The 26454-nt window shown below is 38.0% G+C and overlaps 1 protein-coding gene across 1 annotated transcript in view; it reads left to right on the top strand.

Annotated features, from left to right (window-relative positions):
• Positions 1 to 14584, top strand: part of RRAGD (Ras related GTP binding D) — a 35898-nt gene extending 21314 nt beyond the window's left edge. The window contains exons 3-7 of the mRNA XM_045544019.1: positions 1016 to 1215; positions 2023 to 2137; positions 3396 to 3538; positions 8730 to 8878; positions 14236 to 14584. Coding sequence (XP_045399975.1) covers positions 1016 to 1215; positions 2023 to 2137; positions 3396 to 3538; positions 8730 to 8878; positions 14236 to 14387 — 759 coding nt within the window. The 3' untranslated portion in view covers positions 14388 to 14584. The remainder of the gene's footprint in view (positions 1 to 1015; positions 1216 to 2022; positions 2138 to 3395; positions 3539 to 8729; positions 8879 to 14235) is intronic.
• Positions 14585 to 26454: the final 11870 nt, after the last annotated feature.

Genomic DNA, 26454 nt, shown 5'->3' with positions numbered 1-26454 from the left:
TGTGACCATCACCAGATAGTGTGCATTGTACCCGTTAGGTGGGATTTTACCCAACCCCCCTCCCCCCCTCACCTGATTGATTTACGTTGTTTTACTTCCACGTGTGCACATAAGTATTGATCAGTTAGTTCCAGTTTAATAGAGAGTAGATGTGGTGTTTGTTTTTCCATTCTTGCAATACTTCACCTAGGATAATGGTCTCCAGTTCCATCCAGGTTGTTACAAAAGGTATTAATTCACCATCTTTTTTTATGGCTGAGTAGCACTCCATGGTATACATATACCACATTTTATTAATCCACTCATGCATTTATGGGCACTCAGGTTGATTCCACATCTTTGCAATTGTGAATTGTGCTGCAATAAACATTCGAGTTCAAGTGTCTTTTTTATAAAATGTCTTTTTTTCCTTTGGGTAAATACCCAGTAGTGGGATTGCTGGATCAAATGGTAGGTCTACTTTTAGTTCTTTGAGGTGTCTCCATACTGCTTTCCATAGAGGTTGTACTAGTTTGCAGTCCCACCAGCAGTGTATGAGTGTTCCTTTCCCTCCACATCCATGCCAATATCTTGGACCAGTGGTTCTTAAAACTGTTCCCGCAGCTCCTTCCCCATCCTCCCTGTGACCCGTATCACATCTCCATCTCTAATTGTTCATCGCAGTTCACAAGAGACCAAAAGGCTGGGAAGAATAGTATTCCAGGCAAGGTCTGACGTGGCATGGGGTCATTTTCTCTTCCTGAAACAATAATACAACTCTGATCTTCCTGACTCTCATCAGCCTAAATCATAACTGCCTCAATCTGCTGCGATTTTTTTAGCCTTTCTTTTTCTTCTTTCTGTTTGTTAACAAATGTTAAGAGTTCAAACTTGAATTCTAAGAAGCCAGCTCTTTTGGGGGAGCCTTTGTAAAATATTTTGGGGAGTTATAGCCACGTTGTTTCCAGATGAAGTGTGTGTGGAAGGTGCAGAAAGCGAAGCAGCCTCCTCTCACAGGCATTGCCTTTGATCCTAGGACGATTACATGGAAGCCCTGGCCAGGCTGCACCTCACGGTGACCAGGGCCTACAAAGTGAATACCGACATCAACTTCGAGGTGTTTATTCATAAAGTGGATGGTCTGTCAGATGACCACAAAATTGAAACCCAAAGAGATATTCACCAGAGGGCAAATGATGACCTTGCAGATGCTGGATTAGAAAAAATTCACCTCAGGTGAGAACAGAAACCCCTCAGGGATCCCAGTCAAGGATGGAACATAGCAGGTTTGGGGTCCGGAGTCACCACAGCTGGCTTGGCATGAGCACTGATTTACCTTGTTTACCTGTTTTATGCTGTAGACACTGGGATGGGATTTGGGGAAAATGAGCTTTGCGAGTAAGGGCTCATTCTAATCTTCAGTGAAAGCACTGTTTTTTAACAAATGGTCAAAGCTAAGGTTGCCCCCAACCATGTGAAAAACACATAACATAAAACCCATAAATATAATTCAGGAAGTTAGTTGATGCAGAAGTTTACAGTTCTTGGTAAATATGATGTTATCTATAATTATAAGTAAAGGAGTAGTCTAAAAACAATCCAAACAAATACAAAGAAAAACAACTTTGCCTCATTTTTTGTGGGGTGGTACATGCGTCATTCATTTTGCAAATTGTAAAATGAATAAAAATTAGATGCTTCGATATCAATAATATAATAGTTACTAATTGGACAACTTAAGAGGCTTGCGTAAAGATGATCTGATGTAGATTCTCTGGCAGACAGACTGTCAGGAAGCTAGTATTGGCACCTACTGCTGTCCTTTTAAGCTTGCCAGTCAACAGGTGAGAGTAGACACAATTCTGGGTTTTTGGAAGGTTAGGAGGAGTGGCTCATTAAGATATGCTCGTTTTTTATTGAGGTCATTGTCAATTCTGAGGGAGGCTGGAATGTGTGTGTTAGAACTATAGATATAGAAGGCAGATTACAAGTCTATTCCTCAGTCAAAGGGAAAATGTGATGAAATACTGTTTCCTCTTTCAGCTTTTATCTGACAAGCATATATGATCATTCAATATTTGAAGCTTTTAGCAAAGTGGTTCAGAAACTGATTCCACAACTCCCAACTCTGGAGAATTTGCTAAACATCTTTATCTCAGTAAGTAAATAATACGCTTCTGTTTGAGTCACTTGTAAAATTTGAAAATAGTATCGCAAGAGTGAAAAAGATCTTATTTCTGCTTGCTCCCACAGCATTTCAAGGTCATTTAAGTATTACTTTTGAAGGTTACTCGTATATATTGTTTTACTTAATTATTTTTAAGATAGGGTCTGACTGTGTTGCCCAGGTTAGATTAAAACTCCTGGACTCAAGCAATCCTCCTGCCTCAGCCTCCCTAGTTGCTGTGACTGTAGGCACATACTACTCCTAGGATTGTTTTTCATCCTTTAAAATTTAACTTCCCAAATAGACTCCTGTACTTCACTGGTCTAGTTGGAATGTTTATTCAAGTTTTGGGTAACCATTCAATATTAATAGAGCCTTACCAGTGGTAAGGAGCATACAACTTGGTTTTGGTGATAAGATATACACTGTTGAATCAATAGTTTTTTCGTTTGTTTGTTTTTTGGTTTTTTTGGAGACAGTGATTCACTCTGTTGCCCAGGCTAGACTGAAGTGACGTCATCCTAGCTCACTACATCCTCAAACTCCTTAGTTCAAGTGATCCTCCTGCCTCAGCTTCTGGAGTAGCTGGGGCTACTTATCAGCCACCATGCCTGGCTAGTTTTTCTGTTTTTAGTAGAGACAGGGTCTCATTCCTGCTCAGACTGGTCTCGGACTCCTGACCTCAAGCAGTCCTCTCACCTGGGCCTCCCAGTGTGCTAGGATTGCAGATATGAGCCACTGCACTGGTGTTGGATAGCTTTTTATATGTTTCACACTTTGTTAATGAAATGCTGAATGAGTCCTATAAACCACCAATCCCAGGCAGGCTCTGTAGAGTTGAATTGAGGCAGACCTGTTGGGTGTACTCAGATTTATTCTGTCACTACACAATTTTGGTGAGTTTGTTTGTTTAGATTAGCAAAATTTATTTTTTAATTTACAGTCAGTAAAATTAGTGTTTTTACTTGGCCTTTTCCTAACTGCAGGTATATCTGTAAGAGTTAGGAAGTACTACCCAATTTGCTTACCTAAAATAAATAATTTGTGATAATTCTACTTTTCATTTCTTATGCAAGTCCATTATAAAGAAATTTATGACAGTGAAGTTTAAATCGTAATAAAATGCTACAACTGAAATTTTTGTTAATTTTTGTTCATTCGTATTTTACATTGAGGATGGCGTATAATTTTATGTAATCATGTCTGAAATCAGCTGTCACTTTAAGGCAGCATTTTCTTTTTGTTTCAGAATTCTGGAATTGAAAAGGCATTTCTATTTGATGTGGTCAGTAAAATTTATATTGCAACTGATAGTACTCCAGTGGATATGCAAACCTATGAGCTCTGCTGTGATATGATAGATGTGGTTATTGACATCTCTTGTATTTATGGGTAAGTAAAACGTTCTTTTTTTTGGGGGGGGGGGACAGGGTTTTACTCTGTTGCCCAGGCTGTAGTGCAGTGGTGCTAACCTAGCTCACTGCAACATTGACCTACTGGGCTCAAGTGATCCTCCTACCTCAGCCTCCCAAGTAGCTGGGACTACATGTAACTACAGGCACATGCCACCACACCTGGCTAATTTTTTAATTATTTTTTTGTAGAGACAGGGTCTCGTTATATTGCCTGGACTGGTCTTGAACTCCTGGCCTCAAGCAATGTTCCCACCTTGGCCTCCCAAAGTGCTGGGATCACATGCGTGAGCCACCTCTCCCAGCTGTAAAACATTCTTAAAGGCCACAATCAAGCCATTCTTTTTTTTTCATAATTTTTGAGGCATTTTGCATTGACTTATTTGGCTTTTTAAATCACTGAGATCTACAAATAAATATATCATCTAGCATGTAATAATAATAACAATTATTGGGCAAATGCCTGGCATTATGCTAATAATCTTATTGCCTGCATCATATAATTTAATTCTCCACTATTCCATGAGGCAGGAACTACAGTTGACCCTTGAACAAAGTAGGGGTTAGGGGCGTCGACCCTCTATGCACTTGAAAAGCTGCATATAACTTTTGACTCTCCAAAAACATAACTTCTAATAACTTACTGTTCACTAGAAGCCTTACTGATAGCATGAACAGTTGATTAATAAATATTTTATATGTATTATGTACTGTATTCTTACAATAAAGTAATCTAAAGAAAAGAAAATATTATTAAGAAAATCATAAGAAAGAGAAAACATATCTCCTATTCATTAAGTGGACATGGTCATCATAAAGGTCTTCATGCTTGTCATCTTCACACTGAGTAGGCTGAGGAAGAGGAAGGGTTGGTCTTCCTGTCTCAGGAATGGGGGAGGCAGAAGGAAATCTGCGTATAAGTGGACCCTTGTAGTTTAAAGCCCTGTTGTTCAGGGGTCAGCTGAACTGTACTCACTTTACAGATGGGGAAACTAAGGTTCAGAGTGGTTAAGTTTCTAACCCCCACTCATATTGTCAATAAGGAACAGTACTAGAGTTCAAACCCAGGTCTAACTGATTCCTGATCCTCTGTTGAAAAATCTATCAACATATCATGATGTGTTTTTTTTTTTGTTGTTTGTTTGTTTTTGAGACAGAGTCTTACTCTGTTGCCCGGGCTAGAGTGCCGTGGCATCAGCCTAGCTCACAGCAACCTCAGACTCCTGGGCTCAAGCGATCCTCCTGCCTCGGCCTCCCGAGTAGCTGGGACTACAGGCATGTGCCACCATGCCCGGCTAATTTTTCTATATATATTTTTAGCTGTCCGTATAATTTCTTTCTATGTTTAGTAGAGGCGGGGTCTCGCTCTTGCTCAGGCTAGTCTCGAACTCCTGAGCTCAAACGATCCGCCCGCCTCGGCCTCCCAGAGTGCCAGGATTACAGGCATGAGCCACCGCGCCCGGCCATGATGTTTTATATACTTGGGAAAGACTGATAGATCCTTGAACTCTAAATAAATATCTCATCCTAACAATATTTCTATTTCCCTCTTTGTTATGGGAAATAACTGCTGGTTTTTTAAAATATATTTTTGATTGTCTTATGGACAACAGAGAATTATAAAACTACGCAAACAACATTATGTGCTAATTATTACTTATTATTATAGTTTTATATTCTTAGAAAACAGAACTTCCTATTTACTTAAAATAATATAAAATAAACAAGGAATGGGGAGAGGTGATCATGTTACCAGACAAACAATTCTACGTAATTATAGATTTGCTGAACAGGTGTCGTACAGAGCGAATGGGTGCGAACTAGTTGTCTCTCTTAGGAAGATGTCAAGGTGTTGCTGTCTGTTTATATTGTATATCACATTCTCAGCCATTCTTTGATGAGCTAAAGCTTTTGTTCATCTTCCTTTTTACTCACTGCCTGGCACTTGCTTCACACGGCTTGACATTTTCCCTCCCGTGTCAGCTGCTGTGAGAGTCTCGGTTTCACCGTTTCTCTCTTCTGTCCGAAAGTCCTTTTCCCACTCAGTTCAGATTCTCTCTGTTAACTCTGTTATACACACACACACTCCCTTTTGTTATGAAATAGAGGAAGTGAAACCTTATAAGATTGTAGTGAGAATGAATATCATTAGGTTCATAATGTGCCTTCACCTGGTAGACCCTGGGTAGATGTAGCTGTCATAATTTATGATTGTTGTTATTATTAAACACTGCCATCTGGCTTTAGAAATAGACCTTATTGCCCAAGATTACTGCCCTGCAGTGTTCTATTATTTTGAAACCATAAGTGGATGACCTTGAAATAGTCACGGAAGCTGAATGTATGCTGATTACAGTCTAGATTGCTGTGGTAATCAAGTACAATGAGCAACACAATTAATCTGGCACATATTTAACGATATGCATGATCATTATTGTGCCATATGGTAATTAGATGTAAGTGGCAAGTTGTTCATGTAAATGATGTTAATCAGAGTTACTTTTACCCAGCTAAAACAAACATGGGGGAGGAAGCTGGGCTTTGCCGGCAGATTGTTTTTCTGTGGTGGAGTGCAGTGTTCACGGGAACCCACAGGATGCAGTCAGAACCAGTCTGGGTCACAAATGGCTTGCCGGCTCTGGGGTTTCTTCAGACTGTTTGCTGGAGCAGTGGCAGGAGGCGGGGTGGGGAGGTACGTGGAGCCTGGGGACCTCTTAGGCAGTGAGACTGCAGGTGGCCCTGTCACTGGAGGTGTCACTCCCCTTCCCCAGCTGCCCGGTGGAGACCAGCGCAAAGCAGGTGACCTGGTTGGTGTCTCAGGAATCTCTTAGCTGAAGTTCTGCCCCTCCTGCCCTCCTGCAGCTCCTCACATACACCACCCTCGCCCCCCATGCAAACTTTAAAATATGTTCCCTCTTGTGTTTTCATTACTTAGAGATGAAAATTTGGGTAGTAGACCATAGTTTTTACAGTTGCAAAACCTCACCAATTTCTACTTGTAAGTTTTTGGGGGGGTCCTTTTTGTTTTGCTAATATTTTTGTTTACTTTTTTCTGGTTGTGATACATTTTCATTGTAGAGAATACATACAAGTATAAAGAATAAAATTAAAATAGCTCATAATCTCACCACCTAGAAACAGTCACTATTAATATTTTTATATATTTTATTTTTATTTCTATGTATAATTTTTAGGATAATGAAAATACTTTGTATATGTAATTTTATATCCTGCTTTTTTCTTTTAACATTATCACCTAAGAATTTTCTGGTGTTATTAAATGCTGTTAATAAACACAATGTTTAGTATCTACATAATATTATCTTTACTTGGAAATTTTGAAGGCAGTTTCTTCATTGGTGGAAAATTTTAAATGTTTCAGTTTATTGTTCTCGGAGCATTACTTATAAGCAAAAGAAATTCAGTATTAAAAAACAGCTAAAAACAATACAATGGAAGTTAAGAATCCTGTCAAATCATCTTTAACATTTAAGGTCCAAGACTTCAAAGATTTTTCTATTATGTTTTGGTAGGGTATAGTGAATTGAATCCTTTTTTTTTTAAGAAAAGTAACTTCCACAATTTAGTTTTAAGTAGCCATGTATATAGCAGTTTAAAATACTCCCAAAACTAAAAACCTATATTTCCCTTAAAATACCCTATAATTCAGGCTTTTCATTAAATCTGGCGTGTCACCCTACCCCCTTGTGTATTTATGAGATTAAAGCATTAACTTTGAAACTAGTCAGATCTAGATTTGAGGTCCTGTCATCAGCTTTGACCAAGTTATCTTATTTTTTCCTAGCCTCAGTTTCCTCAATACCTAGCTTAGATTCTTACGGCAGATGATGGATAATGCATGGTAAGAACTAAGAATGGTACATGTCACATAGTAAAGCTTAATAAATGCTAGCTCTTATGTGAAAATAATGAGGTTTAGCACAATTCCAATTAAGTTAAATTTCTGGTCAATTAGTCATAAATTTAGGAAGTAAAAATAAATCAAAATTTATATATAGTTTCAGATAAGGGAAGAAGGTATAGGAAAATATTTTTTGCCTATAAGGAAAGGATTCATAATTCTTTCATTACAACGATGACTTCAGAGGGTCCAGTTTTGATCACTAAAGCCATAATAATAGCAATTATCATTGTATATTTTATGTTCTCCATATTATGCTTAGTGCTGTGTATGCATTATTTCATTTCATCTTCATTAGGAAACTTAATTACTGTTAGTATACAGTTGAGGAAATTGAGGCTCAAAGAAGTTACTCAATTTGGCCAAACTCTTGTAATAAATAAGAGTTGAGATTCAAAGCTAAGTCATTTGTGTCTACAGACCACACTTTTCTTAAGTAGACCAACATATTAACTATTTATTTTGAAAAAATTTCCAATGTACAGAAAATGTGCAAGAGTGGTACAGTGAAATCTTATATATCCTTCCTTGGGATTCACCAATTTTACCAGTTTGCCGTATTTGCTGTATCTCTCTTTTTCTAATACATGTTGTTCATCTCTTTGTTTTTAGTGACCCATTAGAGAGTAAGTTGTAGACAACATGATGCTTTGATCCTAACTACTTGAGCAGGTATCTGTTAAGAACAAGGACATTCTTTTATAGGACCACAGTTTAATTATCAAATCTAGCATGGCTACATTATCACCTAATATATGGACTATGTTCAGATTTTATCAATGGTCATAATTCTATCTTTTATAGCAGTTTTTTCCCTGATCCAGGGTCCAGTCCAGCGTTTGGTCTTATGTCTCTTTAGACTTCTTTAATTTGCAATAATGCTTCAGCCTTCTTGATCTTTCATCAGACCATGCTTTTGACAGCCTGGCTATTCTATCAGGAGAAAACAAGAAGCCCTTGGCCAAGGAGGGGGAAGAGCTAACCTCCATCCGTCACCTTTCTTCCTCAGGTCCCTGGAAAGTTGCCCAGCTGCTGCAACTCACTGTGTCAGTAGGAAAGTGACTGTCATGGCCTGTGCGTGTTCTTGTGACGGTGTGTCTCTGAGATCTCTTGCTGAAAGGCACTGCAAATGTAAATGGCTTACTATGATTATCATTTTTTGTGTGTTAAAGCTGGTCTCTGTCAATAGCTTACAATTTGTAGTTCTTTCTCAATGGTCAAATACATTTTGGTTTCTGTCCCCATTTAGTCTCAAAGAAGATGGAGCAGGAACCCCCTATGACAAGGAATCAACAGCCATTATAAAGCTGAATAATACAACAGTTCTTTATTTAAAAGAGGTGACAAAGTTCCTGGCTCTCGTTTGCTTTGTCAGAGAGGAAAGCTTTGAAAGAAAAGGTAATATTTCGGTATGATTTAAAAGAAGCGTTTCAATTCAGACTGATACTGCATTTATTGTTTGTTGAATGTGAGTGGACAACAGCATGCCCCTTGAAACTTGGAGACGTTAGTCACAAGGCCCCCTTGGCTGGTAGCCTGAGGTAGGCTGGAGGTGACTTCTGGGTCAGTGAGCCAGCCTGCCCTCTAGTGGTGCAGCTGTGACTACGATGTGTGGAAGTGGGACCCGGCGAGCCTTCCAGGGGCCTTAGCTTCTCTGTCAGTGAAGCTGCCGGCGCGTCGCATCATTGCCAGGCTGTGAGGTCTCTTACCAGGGAGAGACTCCCCAGACTATCTATCTGAAAGGCAGAGCCCCCGCCCCACAATGGTCCACACCTCTAGAAGGTCTCTAGAAGGTGACCATGCGACCATTTGTTCTCCTCATATGAAGAAGGGACAGCAATATTTATACAACATTAAAGCTAGATGGTATATGACTTCTTTTCAGCCTTCATATACTCCTAAGTCTTCAAAACACAGGGATGATACCATGATTCTGAAAAGGGAAGACATAAACACACTTAATAACTTCACCAAGTATCTTTTTAGGACCAAACTCAGTTTTATTTTGAAATAAAAGCAATTAACCTCATCCCTCTCCACCCCCAACTATCTAAATTGGGATATACTGGCTTACTGATGTGGCTAGGGATTTTTGTTAGTAATTAGTGTATGGTTTACTAATTTATTGGGTAAAAAAATGCCTGAAAACGTGGCCATAGTAACATTTACTGACATAGCCTTTTTCTCCAATACATGTTCATTATAAAAATGCTTTGAAAATTTAGGAAAGTATCAACAACAAAATAAAACCACTCATCTTACCATCTAGAGCTGATCCGATGTTAAATATCTGAGATTTTCTCCCTCCGTCTTTCTTTCCTTTTGTCCCTTCCTTCATCCCTTTTTGTCTTCCCTCAAATAAAACTGGGGCCATATTATCTATATAGTTTTACATCCTGTTGTTTTCTCTTACTTAATATCGTGAGATTTTCGTAATTCATTGGCCATAATTTAGATTTTGTTTCTTTTTATTACAAAATTAATGGATTAATTTAGAAAATTTAGAAATAAGCAAAAAATAATAATTATTGATAAGCTTCACTCAGATACTCTTAACATTTCCTGAATAACTTCCCAGCCTTTTTCCTGCATGTATATACATACATTTTAAAATAACTATAAGATTATATGATAAATACTACTTTATAACCTTCACTGAAATTATTACAGATATCTTTCCACATCATTGTAATGACTGTGTTTGATTCTTTTTTTAGGCATTTATATTGTTTCTAAATTTTGATGTTACAAATAATACTGTGATGACCTTTGCACTAAATATTTGTGCACAGCTTTGGTTATTTCCTCAGGAAAAATTTCAAATGGAATTCCTTAGATCAAAAGGATTGGCACATTTTGGTGACTTTTAATGCATATTGCCAAAATGTCCTTCAGAAAGATTTTTTTGAGTTTGTGCTACTAAGAGAATATGAGTGTGTTCATTTTGCTATGTATTCTTGTCAATACTGGGTATTAGTAATTTAATTTATTTTATTTTATTTATTTATTTTTTTGAGACAGAGTCTTGCTCTGTAACCCTACATAGAGTGCCGTGGCGTCAGCCTAGCTCACAGCAACCTCAAACTCCTGGGCTCAAGCAATCCTCCTGCGTCAGCCTCCCAAGTAGCTGGGACTATAAGTGTGCACCACGATGCCCAGCTAATTTTTCTGTTAAGTAGAAATGGGGTCTTGCTCAGGCTGGGCTTGAACTCCTGAGCTCAAGTGAACCCCCCAACCTTGGCCTCCCAGAGTGCTAGGATTACAGCTATGAGCCACTGTACCTGGCCAGTTTCATTCTCATTTTACAGATGATTTTACTCAGGTCTAGAAAATATAAGTGCCTTTGTCTCAAGGTCACACCACCGGCTTATGGGAGTCAGGGTTAAAGATTGCTGAGCTTCTCTCTGTGTTGAGCCAGGTGTGTGTGGTGTGTGTGTGTAACCATTATACATATATTTCCTTGGTTAAAGATATTTCCCAAATTTATTGGTGATTAATATTCTGCGTTGATTTTGAAAGCTAAAGAAAATAAAAGTAATGCAACTGCAGCCCCCAAACCATGTAGGGTGGCAACAGGTCCTTAAACTGAGGAAACATTGGGGTCAATGTGGAGAGTTTATTTTGAACTGATTTTAAACTTAACAAAAAAGTTGCAAAAACAGTACATAGGTTTCATATATTCCTCATCCAGCTTCCCATAATGTTAACATCTTGCACACTATAGTTCAGTTATCAAAACCAGGGAGTTAACTTTGGTATAATACAATTAAACTACAGACCTTATTCATATTTCACCAATTTTCCCACAAATGCTCTTTTTCCGTCCCAGGATCCCTGACTTGATTTTTTTTATTTCTCCTAGTCTCCTCCAGTCTGTGACAGTTTATTTCTCATGCCCTTGACACTTTTGAAGAGTACTGATCAATTATTTTGTGGAATGTCCCTCAAATTGAGTTTGTCTGATGTTTTCACACAGTTGGAATGAGATTATGCACTGTGGCAGGAATACCACAGAGAAATGATACTGAGTCCTTCTCAGTGCTCATAGGAAGTGGTTCATTGATATGTCTTATTAGTAGGGATGCTAACCTTGATCTAATTAAGGTAGTGCCCTCTAGGTTTCTCTACTGTAAAGTTCCTACAGTTAATAAATACTTCAAACTGTGCAGTTCCTATTTCTCCTTAAACTGTTTGCCCACTAATTTTAACATTCATCTATGGTAGTTATGGAACTAAATTTAAGCAGGAATTTATCATGTGAATCCTTGGTAAATTATTCCTAAACCACCTAGGTGGGATTATCTCTGAGGATAAGCAGATTTTGTAGAATTTTAAACTAACTAGAAACCTAGGTGTTTGTTTTAATGTTTTAACTGACAAATGGAAGCAAGTGGGCAGACTTCACGTTTAACCTCATCATGTTTAACTTGTGTGCTTTTTAGGGTAGCCAACCATCTCTATTTGCCTGGGATTGAGGGGGTTCCTGGGACAGGATACCTTCAGTGCTAAAACTGGGAAAGTCCCAGGGAAATGGATGAGTTGATCACCCTAGCTATCACATAGTTATCTTTAAAGAAAACTTAGTGCTTATAAATGCATGGAGTAGTTTGATTAGTTTGTTGGTGCTTTAATTGCAAGTGTTATTGAGTCCTGTTGGTGCTGATAATCTGCACTTGATTATCTTTTCCTCCTGTTGGTCTCCTTCTGAGTTTTCATTAATGCTCTCCAGGACTGCTTTGGCAGAAAAGAGAGGATTGAAAGCAGATGCACATTATAGGCACCTCAGGAAGGAGAATGGTTAAAAAATGCGCATCTCTGTGCCCCCCCTCCAATTAGAATAGAATTCATGGGAGACGGGCCTGGAAATAATTTGTTAATTTTTTAAAAATTACCTGGGTGTTTTTAGTGTGCAGCTAGGATTGATGACCTCTAAACCAGAGAATGATGTGGGATCATATTAACTGTGGGGGGGCGGTGAAGATAATGTCTGTTTTGTTCATGTCTCTGTCCTTGTATTCTCAATTGCCTTTAATGAAACGGTTAAAATAGCAAACACTTCTGAATGTTTACTTCCTTTAAAAACCTCAGTTGTGAACTTTGGTTTTTTACGTTTAAAACCCAAACACAGCAAAATTACTGTTAAATTTTGAAATGCACAAAAATATAAGTAAATTAAGATTTGTCAAGAACTATCAATAAATAGGATGTCTCTGAAATCTCCCCAGTTGAGGTGGTTTTTTTTTTTTTTTTTTTTTTTTTTTTTAGACAGAGTCTCACTCCGTTGCCCGGGCTAGCTAGAGTGCCGTCTAGCTCACAGCAACCTCAGACTCCTGGGCTTAGGCCATCCTCTTGCCTCAGCCTCCCAAGTAGCTGGGACTACAGGCTAATTTTTTCTATTTTTAGTAGAGACGGGGTCTTGCTTTTCCTCAGGCTGGTCTCGAATTCCTGAGCTCAAGGGATCCTCACACCTTGGCCTCCCAGAGTGCTAGGGTGGTGTAAGCCACCCTACCCGGCCCCTAATTTAGTATTTAATTGCACCCTTCTCATTGAGCTGAATTTCTTTAAGCTTTCTTCCTAAGGCAGTTTGTTGTGCATATAAGCAAAGAATTTGAGGTTGTTCTCACATCTTGTATTCAAAGTCCCAAATTCCCACTAAGTAAAATCATTTCTTTGTTTCTTCTTTGTATCTTATTACTTTCCCCCTTGATTGCCTCATTGATTGTTTTCTTGAGGAAATTGTCTCCTAGTTCCACTGTACTTGTGGTTCACTATCTCTGCAGAAGCAGCAGAGGGCACTACTCAGAGGCTTTCCTGCTCCCAGAAGCTGAGATGGTGTCCACTCCCCCAGCCCCCGTTGCAGTTGAAGAATTTCATCCTTGGCTGGAATCTCAATTCTTTCTTTGGGTGGGGCTCTGGAAGTATCACCTGACAGATGGAAATAATTGTTGGGCTAGTTATTTTAATAAATTTAAAGATAGTAAATAGAACCAACCACTTTATCTTAATTGGTATAACATAATGTTGCTCTCAAGACTTTTATACATTAATCTGGTAATGGTGCAAAATGCATTCCACAAGATTTTGGGTTATCTTTTATTCTATTATATGTTTATGCCACTCATTTATTTCTGAAGATACAAGAAGATTCTCCCCTACTATTTCCCCACTTAAAACTTACTTAATATTGAAAAGCTGAGAGTATCTTTGGTTGTTAAATTCCTGAGCTTAGATTTGACATAGGTGACTGTTACTACTAGGGACTTTGCTTCCCTGGGGTTATGAGAATGGTTTAAATATAATAGATATTCACTAAATATTGATTGATTGATTGATACTGTGGCTTTGAGATCTCAGCCACATTCCCAAGTCAGGGTCTGCCTCTACTCAGAGTCAATTTAGTAATGCCTTTTGGGAAGAAAAAGTTTTCATTACAGATTTATCTTAATTGTAAGAAATCTTTAATTCTGAAAGGTAAAAAATATGCAGTTCATTGGTTCTTCAAATCTTTTAGGTCATCGATACTTTTGAAAATGTGGTACATACTCTGGAACCTTGCCTCAGGAAAAATCTGCCCTCACAAGACTTCGCCTGCAGTTCCTGAAGCCCAGCTGCAGACCTCCCAGAGAAACCTGTGGCCCTTACGTGAAGGCTGCTCCTCTGCCACCCCCTGCTGGCTTGTCCTGGCCCTAGCTGACATGAAAAGATGGAGATTATTTCTATGTAACATTTACTGATATTTTTGTTCTCTTCTCCAGGGCTTATTGACTATAATTTTCATTGCTTTCGGAAGGCCATCCATGAAGTTTTTGAGGTGAGAATGAAAGTAGTGAAATCTCGAAAAGTTCAGAATCGGCTGCAGAAGAAAAAAGGAGCCACCCCTAATGGGACCCCAAGAGTGCTGCTGTAGGTGAGGTTTCAGGAACATCTTTGAAATCAGACCTTTTTGATGAGGCTGCTGCGCCATGTTGCACTAAAGGAAGAGGAAGAAGGAGATTGGGACACATAACATGGATTTGTTGTAAAAAAAAAAAAATTCCTGCAACCCTCTTGACTTTTTCTTTTTTAAATAAAGTAAGCACTTTGAAGCAAAAACTTGTATATTAACAATGAAGTGAAATCCACTGTACTTTCATGACACAAATGTAAACTTTTATGGTCTTTAGTCAGAAAACTCCCATGTGAAAACTTCCAGGAACTGTACATATTTTGCACTTTTTCATGTTTTTTTCTCATTGAACTGAACTTTGATAAAATGACTTTTCTAAGCTTTTTCTGTACTTGGTGTCAAAGGACATGCATACTGTAGTCCATATCTATATGGCAATCAGAAATTAATCAAAAATGATGCAATGGGAATGACTTTTTGTAAATTTGGGAATCTTTGCTAACAACTGTTGAGAAAAATCATTTTTCAGTGGAGCTGGAACAGATTGGGGCTGTAAGCTCCAGGAGCAATAAAAACTGTCCCCTATTTATAACGGGTGTAAACAGGAGTTTTGTAGAATATATTAAGCACCAGATTTACCTAAAATTTTCTATAGCTGTGGCTGTTCTTCCCTGCTCAACAGATTTTATGAAGCTCTTTACCTCAACACATATCTTCATAATCACTTTATACAGAGAGGTTATTTCTTTTTACTGTATTCTTTAGAAATTTTGGGACCAGATTTCCAAAATGGCACCAATCACTGAAGAGAAATCAGAATGTCATTAAATTGCAGGGTTTCTGGAGGATTTTCTGTACCTGTCACCCAGGGCAAAAGTAACATTAGAGGCCAAAAGTTGTCCCAAATGTATGTGATTGGCAACTGCAGACTAACCAATATATATACAATTCTGGATTGTATAACAAATATATATACAATTCTGGCACCTGTGAAATGGCCTGTTGTCGTGCTACAACGAAAATGTTTGTTTAGGACCAGTTTCTTATTGCTCCATGACCTCAGTGAATGGAGCAAACCTCAGATCTCCACCATGGAGCTTAATCCTGTTAGTGTCATTTGTTATTTAATACCTCCAAGTCTGCTTTTCATCTGTGGTAACGAGCCTCGTGTACTCCACCTCTTCATACCTTATGATTGAACTAGAGCTCTGCAAGGCTGAAGAGCCATTATGAAAGCCCCTAATGGTAGGAAGTGGGAAAACGACGGCCAGAGGAGGCATTACAATTAACTGCGTAATTGTTTCTATGAAATTATTTCACTTAATGTTTGCTTTAGACTAGCAGGAAATTAAGAGAACTAAATCTACTCCTACAGCACATCATTCCAAGTAGGTAATTCTGTGTCCATCACAACGGTTAGCCCCCGAAGGCATGTTTGTAAGACATTAGAAAATAATTTTTTTTTTAAAGCAGAACCTCCTAGGGATATCAAAGCTGGTCCTAGCAAAATATATAAATCCTTAAAGCAACTTGTCCTTGAACCTTTCTCATTTCTATCAATGGCTTCTTTCTATCCTCTCTCCTCCCTCTCCCCAAGTCCTATTCCCTTGAAGCTGATAACTGAAATTTAAGATGGTATCTGGTTGGGGTTGAAGGTTTGGGTCTGTGCATTTCAAAAGGAGATTTCTAAAAATCATTAAGGTGCCCTAACTCCCTTCCTCATGCTTCCTACTCAGAAGCCTGGATAGTTAGGCACCCAGGGTTCCCTGGTTTCCAGAGCTATACCCTGTTGGAACTTGGCCAACAGGCCTGGCACTTATGAGTTATTCTTATAAATCTAATTCTCTAACATTTTCTACAGAATGTTTCTCTTTGAATAGCAAATAAAGAATCAGTTTTCTAATACGATTTTATCCTCAAGATAGAAACACTTGCCTATCTGATGAATCACACATTACTTAGGTATATATATTATTATAACCAGGTAGAGCCTCCGTTTTTAAGCTGGGTACGTGATGAGTTTTTGTTAAAATGTGCCTTAAAAAGCCTATTACTTCAAGAGCAAGTGATTCTTTGGGGGAAAGGCAAAAATAATCCTATGACATAGGACCCAAGTTCATGGTAGTAAGTGTACTCTTTGATTAATCACATGCTAACATAGATGACTGCCTCAAACCTTGCAAGTGTGGCAATGACCCTTAATTAAAGAAAGATACAGGAGTTATGTCTAAGTGTTCAGTTTTTCAAGTCGGTGGTATTGGAATTGCAGCATGTGTTTTTGAAGGAATATAAATCAAAAACTGGTTGACATTCACAGTGTTATTTTCTGAACATAATATATTTTGGACCCTTAAATAGAAAGTGACTAAAATCACAGCAATATTGTTATATATGGGTTATCAACTCTGTGTGAAACTTACTCCAGAAAAACAGCTGAACTGTCTTGATTATTAAAGTATGGTATGCATTCAACTTGTACAGACTGCATATAATTTGTAATCAAGCATAGTGTGTATGTTTTACTTTAAGCTGTACATCATTTATAACCATTGTTAAACCATTGTTTTTAAGAATGTTAACTACCAGTTTAAAAGTGTGTGTCATAGCTTCATGATTTGATAAAGCTTCGTTTTATTTCAAGCATATTCATAACTAAGCTTTCTGGGAGCAGAGTGGTCTCTTTGGTGAAAAGAAAGTGTGGCCTTTTCATATTTATGAGATTGTTTACTGTACATGTATATCACTGTTTCATTGGTCCTGTTAGGTCCATTTAGTAAAATTTAATTTGCCCTGAATAACCAGCTCTTATTTTATGAAAATGATGATAAATCTCACTATTTAAATTGAACTTACACTTTTATTTTTAAATCTTATCTCTCCACATTTTTGAAGGGGACATGCCTGTTAGAACTGTAGAACTGTTATTTCAGTAGACTTCAGATATTAATCCTTGCTGCTCTGGTGCTAATCCCCTAAGTCACCTGGAAATCCTTTTCCTGACAGTCCACATAGTAAATTCCATTCTTTAATGACCTTTACAGGTCCCCTAAGAGTTCTCAGAGAAGGCTAGCATTTAGATATCTTAAATATGAAGTCCCATTTCTGATTAGAAAACCTGATCTGAAATTATTTCCAAGAATTTTCATCTGTGGCAATGTTGAGTTTAAGAGAAAGAAATGTAGTCGTTAACAGAATTATTTAATAATAATAGATACTGATTGGGTACAAACAACATGCCAGGCATTGCTCTGAAGTGCTTTTATATAAATAATCATAAATCTGAGAGGTAAGTACTATTATCGTTTGTTTTACAGATGAGGCAACTGAGGCCAAAGAGCTAAAAATAAGTTTCTCAAGATAATATCACTAGTAAAACACAATGCAGGAACCGGACTTGAGAGCCCACCTTCCCAACTACGACTGTACGCAGCGTCACCAAATGTCTCTTTAAATACCATCCTATCACAAATATGAAGAGGGGCGCCTGTAGTTCAGGATTTACTGCTGCATGAGCTTAAGTGCTGGTATATTGAAAAACATACCTATTCTTACATGAGCTCCTCTTGCATATTTATAGAACCCATAGAAGCAGTCTTCTAAATGTACTTCAGAGAAGAAAGTCAACAAAGATTATACATTTTTCTTCCTACTCCATTGAATAACTTTAATGCTGAAGATAATATTAACAGTGTTTAAGTATCAGAAGAAAATGTAAATACCTTTTACAGCCAATTTCTTTTCCCTAATAGGCAATAGTATATCAAGCTTTGAGCAAGTCAGGAGAAAATAAACCTTTGGTCTTAGCTATATCCAACTTGTTACCTTGAGTTGTCAGTATGTATAACAAGGACTTACAGATAACAAAACACTGATTGGGATTAAAATTTTGAAAAGTACCTTTCAATCCTAATCCATTTTTGAGCTTCAGACCTATATTTAAAATTGCCAGAAGCATACCTTTGCTGGAATCTTCTATAAGAAGTGCCTCAAATCTAACATGTCTAAAATTGGCTTCCTTCTTGCTAAATCTCCTCCTATGATGGTGTGACTTTCCTCCCTGGTGTTTCTGCCGGGCACTTGGACCTCATTCTTGACACTTCCCTCCTGATCACCTCACATACTCAGTTCCTTCAGCTCAGCCTTACAAATGTCTACTGAATCTGTTCTACTCTCTCTGGCTCCTCTGGCACTGTCTTGGCTTAGACCACCGTCTCCTCCTATTTGGATCTCCATAGCCCTTTAGCCAATGTTTGTTTACCTCACGCGTGCGTCCGTTCCATTCTCCACACAAGACCCCGAGTGACCTTTCTAAACCTCTGCTGATCAGTTCCTTGCTTAACACCCTCCGAAAGTGCTCCATTTCTCTTAGATACCAGTCCAGACTGGTGAAGTTTACAAGACCCTGCCTCCCTAGCCCTACCTACCCCTCTGGCCTTGGCTCATCTTCCCTCAACAAAGCTCAACAAGCATGCCCAAACAGCATGGTAAATAAAAGGAGTTTTGATTCCTTTGTCAATCATTCTTCAACAAATATTCATGGAGTACCTATTATATGCCAGACACTGTGCTAGTGAAATGGCTAAAAGACAGATACTGGAGATGAAAGGATTTTAATATCTAAAAATAATAAAAAATAAACTGATTTTAGATAGATCCTTGTAGGTACCAGTTTTTAGAACTACAGTTGTGTAGGACTTTACCACTCTCCAGCAGAGACCATGGATAGTAGTAACTAGCATCCAAGAAGTTGAATTGTTCAACCGATGGCAGATCAACAGTTATATTTAATATTATTAGTTTAATATAAGACTAAATATACTATAAGAAGTAAGCTGTAAATTGGGGATGTTTATTGAAGTAGTGCCTTATAATTAAGACGTGAATTAAAATATGAAGTTTTAAATGTTAGTTATTTCAATGTTCATACTTTTCCAGCTTAAAACATATATGAAATCAGTACCATTTCCAGAATTAGATTTAATAAAAAGTTTATTTGGCTGTTTCTACTCTTTTCAACCTGTTTGTACCATAGAACTATGAGTGCTGCCTAAGGTGGATGTTTATGTTCTTTTAATATGTTGTCATGATCAACAATAGAGTATGTGAGGAGACTCTGGCAGTAGAATATAGGGTGGATGCAGGGTTCTTGTAGATCATTTAGAATTTTGAAAGCCTGGGTGATATTTGTAAATGTGTCAAAGTTGTCCTAGTGGGTCCTCAAAAGATCTACTTTTATCATAAATAACATTTAAGTTTGGGCAGTGATCCTATTTCAGTTCTATCATCAATATCTTTACAGTTTTCATAATAGTCATGGTAAGGTGAAAATACAGGCTTTAGTAGTCTCTATCACAATTTTGAAGATACTTGAAATTGTATCATGTTCTTCCCCTAAGGGACAATTCAATTCCATGATTACAAAAAAAAATTCAAAATAACATCTTTACGACCAGCCAAGTAAATATCAGTCAATACTCTTTCTTTGTAGAGCATTACATTTTTGGTTTCAACAAATGATCTGACAGTTAAGCTGAGATGGAATCTGGTTCTTATATTCAATCATGAAAAACTTGCTTTAAATAGCAGAACATTGGCCGGGCTTGGTGGCCTCACGCCTGTAACAGAGGCTGAGGCAGGAGGTCCTTTTGAGCTCAGGAGTTTGAGACCAGCCTGAGCCCTGAGCAAGAGCGAGACCCTGTCTCTACTAAAAATAGAAAAAATTAGCCGACTGTGGTGGCTCTGGCCTGTATTTCCAGCTACGCAAAAGGCTGAGGCAGGAGGATCATTTGAGCCCAGGAGTTTGAGGTTGCTATGAGAGGCTGTGGCACTTTAACCTGTGCAACAGAGCAAGACTATCTCAAAAAAAAAAAAAAAAGCAGAACATCCATGTGAACTCTTATACCTGAAGCAATGTTTGAATGGCATATAAAACTGTCCTGGGACAACTGTAGGAGTAGACCTTTTATGAAATCCATTTTAAGCATTGTGTTGTGAGCCACAGTAAGTACGGTTCACATTGCAAATCATCACACATACTTACAAATATTACTTAAAACAAACCTCACGAAGTAATATCCTTTCTACATGCAATATATTCTGGTATTTTTTTCTCTTTCATTTCCTTTTTTAAAAAGATCTCACAATCCACTAATGAGTCACAACCTGCAGTTTGTAAAACAGTGTTACAGTGAACCCACTGGCCAGATTAGAGATATCTGAGGATTTTTTTTCCTGCCTAAAATATTTTCCTTCTCTCTTTAATTTAAGGCCTTAACAAATGGGAAATTCTGAGTAAGTTCTTGAATTTTTCTTTTATTTGATCAGGGCTTTCTATTGTGTTTACTAGAACAGTTTTACTTTTCATCGCCATTCTTGGATATTTTTGTATGCTGGGTCGTATCAGGGGTGAGGGTTAAGGGGGCTGTAGTCCTGAAAGGATTGTCTTTATAATAGACTCTGTCCTGGACTAGAATATGATAATGAACTTTATGTGGAGCGGAGTGACTCATGAGCTCATATCTAACTCCTGTGGGGTCCTTTGTTAATTCAGATGACACTGATCATAGTCAGTATCAAGAACTCGTGAGTTTGCTCATTGGTGCTATTTTGAGACCCTCAAGACCCGGCTGGACAAGGACCTTTCCCATGAAAAGGAGCTGATCAAGCAACGACAAGGGTGAGGGAGGCAGATGGAGGAGGATGTCCAGCTGCCTGAGACCTTGACCATCCTGCTTCCTCAGTCTACTACTGAGCTCGTGGGGCCAGCAGGATCATTCCAATCTTCAAACCCAGAGTCATTGAACTAAGGCCTCTCCTGTGAAAAGCCAACGACAATAGAGCAGTTTGGACCCCAGTCCCATGCTAAAAAGCTGCTTCTGTTTGCCTCCAGCTTTCATTACTGCCTGAGTCCCTCAGGCTGCTGCTCAGTATTCTGTCTCTGGCCTTGCAGAGAGCCAAGCCCTGTAGAACTCAGCTTTCTTCAACTAGACAGTCGATAACCTGGAACTCGTTCTGGACTTCTTCCAGACCTCTTACAAGGTGGCCTCAGTAGTTAGGCTTTGGCCCCTGCTCCCTGGGAAGCAGTGCAGTAAGGTGCTGACTGGGGAGACCAGGCCTGTATGTCTTTTCATCTCAGTGGGAGAGGAAGGAACTCCACCGGCTTTGTAATGTGCAAGAAACAGTGCCACCAGTCCACATAATGCTGTTTCATTTAATGCTCTAGGCCAGTATTTTCCAAAGTTACCTGATTTTGAAAGTCAGCTAGGGTGCTTAAAGATGCAGCTTCCCATCCCTATCTCAGTCTTCTTGAATCAGAATCTCTAGGAGAGGTTTGGGAATCTGTATTTCAAATGAGCACCCCAGACAATTCTTATAATTTGGGAGACACTGTTCTCCCTATAGTCCTTAAAGGGATAGGGAGGGGAGAAGGTGGGAGATGAGGACTGGAATCAGCCGGGGGAGCTTTCTCGAATCCTTCACTCCCACATACATATCTCCAGTGTTAGTGTCTTTTTCCAACTTGATTATGCAGCTTTAAAAATCCACATTATTTAATCTATAATTTAAATGTGAACTTTTATGAATGTAAATGAAATAATTTAAGAAGTAAACCATTTAGATATTTAAATAATTATTTACACTGAATATCACAAATTATATAAATGGTATTAATTTATAAAAAATGCTTTTTCCTCACTCAAACAATTTCATTCAAACTCTTCACATACATCTTCTATAGCTGAGTCTTTATCATCACTCAAACAACATTTTGAGTCATCTAACAGTTTCCTCCAGTTATTTAAGGTAGAACATGCTTTAAATTGAATAGGATGCTGTCAGTTATTACTGAGTCACAAGAACCATTTATTAAATATCAGGACAGTTTTTTCCCCTACATAGTCACAATTGCCACAAATAAATACTTTTTATATTTCTCTGTTCAATGATTACTTAACAGCATACTAATAATGATCTCCAATGCTTGTTCTCTAGGGTCCTACCCTGAGAAATAATTAATAAATATATCTTTGCCTTTTTTCCCCTGATTTTGTTAGGTGACTTTTTTTTTTTTTTTTGTAGACAAGGTCTTGCTCTGTCACCCAGGCTGGAGTGCAGTGGCATCATCATAGCTCACTGCAACCTCAAACTCCTAGGCTCAAGCGATCCTCTTGCCCTAGCTTCCCAAGTAGCTGGGACTACAGGAACCTGCTACCACATTCAGCTAATTTTTTCTATTTTTTGTAGAGACAGGGTCTCACTCTTGCTCAGGCTGGCCTCCAACACCTGAGCTCAAGCAATTCTCCTGCCTCGCCTCCCAGAGTGCTAGGATTACAGGCGTGAGCCACTGTGCCCCGCCGTTAGGTGATTTTTATATGACAGAAAACTGCCATTCCTTGAGGTCCTTTCCTGAAGAGTACTTTGTTCAAAAAGGACAAAGACAAAAACATAAGCCAATTCTCTTTTCTGAGAAATGCAATTTTGGGAAAAATTTTGCTTTCTATTCTGCATATATGGTTTATATTATTATTTAAGAATGTCTGCACTTAAATCCAACTTGAACTTCCCAGGGACGTTAAACTGGCCCAGTATTTTCTCACAAGATGCTAGAGGGCAGATTGTGGCATACCTACACTTTTGGTTGTTCAGTGCTGAAAGAATAAATTGTAGGAAAGTCCAGGACTGCTTTTAGAAGTTGATGACTTGGTCATCATTCAAAGTTTGCCTACAATTATACACTGGATTTTAATGGGAAGCATCACAGTGTTGACTGTTCTAAAGATGATATTAATACTGCTCAAAGTGCCTCGTGGCTGCAGAATTACTGTAAGAGGTTCCATAATTCATGTTGTGCTGAGCGTTGTCTGTAGATTGAAGAATGTTCCTCTATGAACTATTATGTTTTGGAATTTTGTGGATGCCATAATAGTGAATAAAATACAAATCTGTTTAAAAGTATTGAACTCAGAAATTTTTTTTTTTTTTGCATTTTCCCAATGAATAGAAACTGAAACTGCTACCAAGGTAGAGAGCAGAGTTCTAAGCTGTTCGGGTTAGTTTATTGGTGACCGAGTTTCATCAATCAGCAAGTGGCTAAAATGAGTCTGGAGAATGACAAATTGGTGTGACAGGATATATGACAGAAGAAATATGGCATAGACAGAACGACAGTGCTTTGAAGAGCTATTGGGAGAGCACTCGGGGGAGAGAAGGAGAAGACACAGACATGGCAGTGCCACGGCTCTCTGCCAGCACAACACCAAGCACCTGTGCCCTCTCCCAGGAACGACAGTTTTATCTTAGGTGCAGGTGTTCCCTTTAGAGCTAAACTTAGAAAATGAAATAACTCTGGTCAAACTCATCAGTTCATTAAAACTAAGGATTAAGGATGATAAGTATTATAATTTTTGTTACCAATTTAAAAAGCACCTTTTAATTTTGAAAAAAACAAAGAAATGCAGTCCATGTAAATAAAGTAAAAGCACAGTCCTAAGCAGGTTTCTTTTTCTCACCGCTAATACCAAGAGCTGCAATTTTGGGAGTGATATCAGATAATTCAAAGCTATGTAGCAAATTGGGTCTCAAAGAAAAGACATAAATTAAGAAAGCCACAGTAAAATGATTTATTAATGTTGTGAACAAGTATTTACTATTGTATTTAGAAAACACTTCTTTGCTTATTCATAGGAAAAACCTTTTAAAATGAGAAAAGTTATATTACAAGTTATCTGGTAGAAGGAACCTACTAAACTAGTATTGTAAACAATCCACAGCATTTCAAATACACTCACTTGATATCTCTCTATAATATTTTCTTCTGAAATATAGTATCAGAAAAGTGTTAAAATAGAATGAGCAGGTGAGGCATATCTTGAACATGGCAGAACCTGAGAAAAAACCAAAGAGGCATTTTTCCCCCCTGGTTCTCTCAGCCGGCCACCAGATGGTAAGCAAAAGCATAACCGTTAGACCTGCAATGCAGCAAAGTAGGGTGAACGAAAAACAAAGAGCTGCTTCCTGTCTGACATTTTTGTTCAGGTAACCAGAGTTTAAACTTGTGTCCCTGATAATGACATAACTAACATCTCCATTACATTAATACCAGCTACATCCTCTGGGAAAATGTCCCATGTTTCTTATTAACTAATCCAAAGGGGAAATCCTGGGGGGAAAACAAGTGAAGAAATTATGGCAGGTTTTTTTTTTTCTTTCCTGAAAAATCAAAAAACTCTTATTATAAAATATTAAAAGTAATTAATAAAATATTTACAGTAAAGTCCATATATGGCTTTCCAAGGTGTTTTTTCCCTTAATTTTACTCTAGGAAGACACTGATGTAAATATCAGTCTAAGTGACAATAGCACTGCACCTGGTAAAACAAGTAGTCCAGATGGTTAATGGTAGGTATTTTTAGTATAGAAAAGTACATATTGTACAATGGGATTTCAATTCTTAAAATACCCACGCTTTATAAATAAAGACTTAAGGTAAATATATCAAACTATTAAGTATGGCCATTTCTAAGCAGGAAGATTATGGGAGATTTGGATTTTGCTCATATTCCAAATATTGAACAATAATCATATTTTGCTTTTATGATCAAGAAAAAAACACCAAAAAAAGAAAAGAAAAGAAAAGAAAAAAACACCATTTAAAAAAGTAAGTTTTTTTGGCTGGGCGCGGTGCCTCACGCCTGTAATCCTAGCACTCTGGGAGGCCGAGGCGGGTGGATCGCTCCAGGTCAGGAGTTCGAGACCAGCCTGAGCAAGAGCGAGACCCCCGTCTGTACTAAAAATAGAAAGAAATTATCTGGCCAACTAAAATATATATAGAAAAAAAATTAACCGGGCATGGTGGCGCATGCCTGTAGTCTCAGCTACTCGGGAGGCTGAGGCAGTAGGATCGCTTAAGCCCAGGAGTGTGAGGTTGCTGTGAGCTAGGCTGACGCCAGGGCACTCACTCTAGCCCGGGCAACAAAGAGACATCCTGTCTCAAAAAATAAATAAATAAATAAATAAATAAGTTTTTAATTTTTTTTTTTCTTGACGGGATCTTGCTCACTATATTGCCCAGGCTGGAGTGTAGAATCAGGCATAATCAGAAAGCCCTATAGCCTTATCTCCTGGACTCAGCTGTCCTCCAGTCTCAGCCTGCCAATTACCCATGACTACAGGCACACCACAGGGCCCGGCTAAAAAATATGAAGAGTTTTAAATGTTGAAGAATAAATATCTTAAAGTATGTGATCCAAAAATAGCTCTGAGGTTCTAAGTTGCATATCCTCTTTTCAAAGGGTGGAACAAAAAGGCCTTGCGTGACACAAGACAGTCTGATTCCTTTTTAGTATAGCAAAAACAACTGCAGGTTTCACAGTCAGATCTGGACTTGAATCAGGCTTCTTTCATTTTCTGGATAAGTCATTGAAGCTTTTCTTAAATGAGTCACTGAAGCTTTAAGAACCTCTGTAAAATAGATTTCAAAGTATCCAAATCAAGAAGTAAATGAAACTCTAAAAAAGTTTCCTTTCATTAATATGATAAAAATAATATACCAGAAAGATAATAGCTTGTAGTTGAAAAAACAGAGAACTTAAGTAAATCACTTGATTTCTCAGAGATCTCAATTATCTTCATTTATAAAATGGGTATAAACAATCTGTACCACTGCCAGAGCTGTTATGAAGAATAAATGCGTTGATGTATCTCAAGTGCCCAATACACAGTAAGTGCTAAAAAATGATAGCCCAGACCTTACATAGGATGCAAACGGTATGGGGCAGGGACCTGTACTTCGAAGGGCTTCTGGTTACTATCTAAGGAAAATACGAATTATAAAGGTCAAGGATTGTGGTTCTAAGATGTTTTTTAAGATTCTGAAACATTTAAACTTCATCTTTTGTCATTTTTGTAATCTCCTGAGTATGCTTTAAGGAAACAAATCTTAAAGTGAAAAGTCTTCCTAAGGATTATCAAATGTAAGGAAAAAATTACCCCACATTTGATCTCAGATAGAATCACTTGATGTAATTTATAACTTTCTTCTAGGAAGGAATAAATGTTCTTGATAAAATATGAGCAATTTTTGAATAAA

This window comes from Lemur catta, chromosome 2, assembly GCF_020740605.2.
Source record: "Lemur catta isolate mLemCat1 chromosome 2, mLemCat1.pri, whole genome shotgun sequence".
Taxonomy (NCBI): domain Eukaryota; kingdom Metazoa; phylum Chordata; class Mammalia; order Primates; family Lemuridae; genus Lemur; species Lemur catta.
Note: the sequence above shows the minus strand (reverse complement) of the source record. Positions and strands in the feature narration are given on the sequence as shown.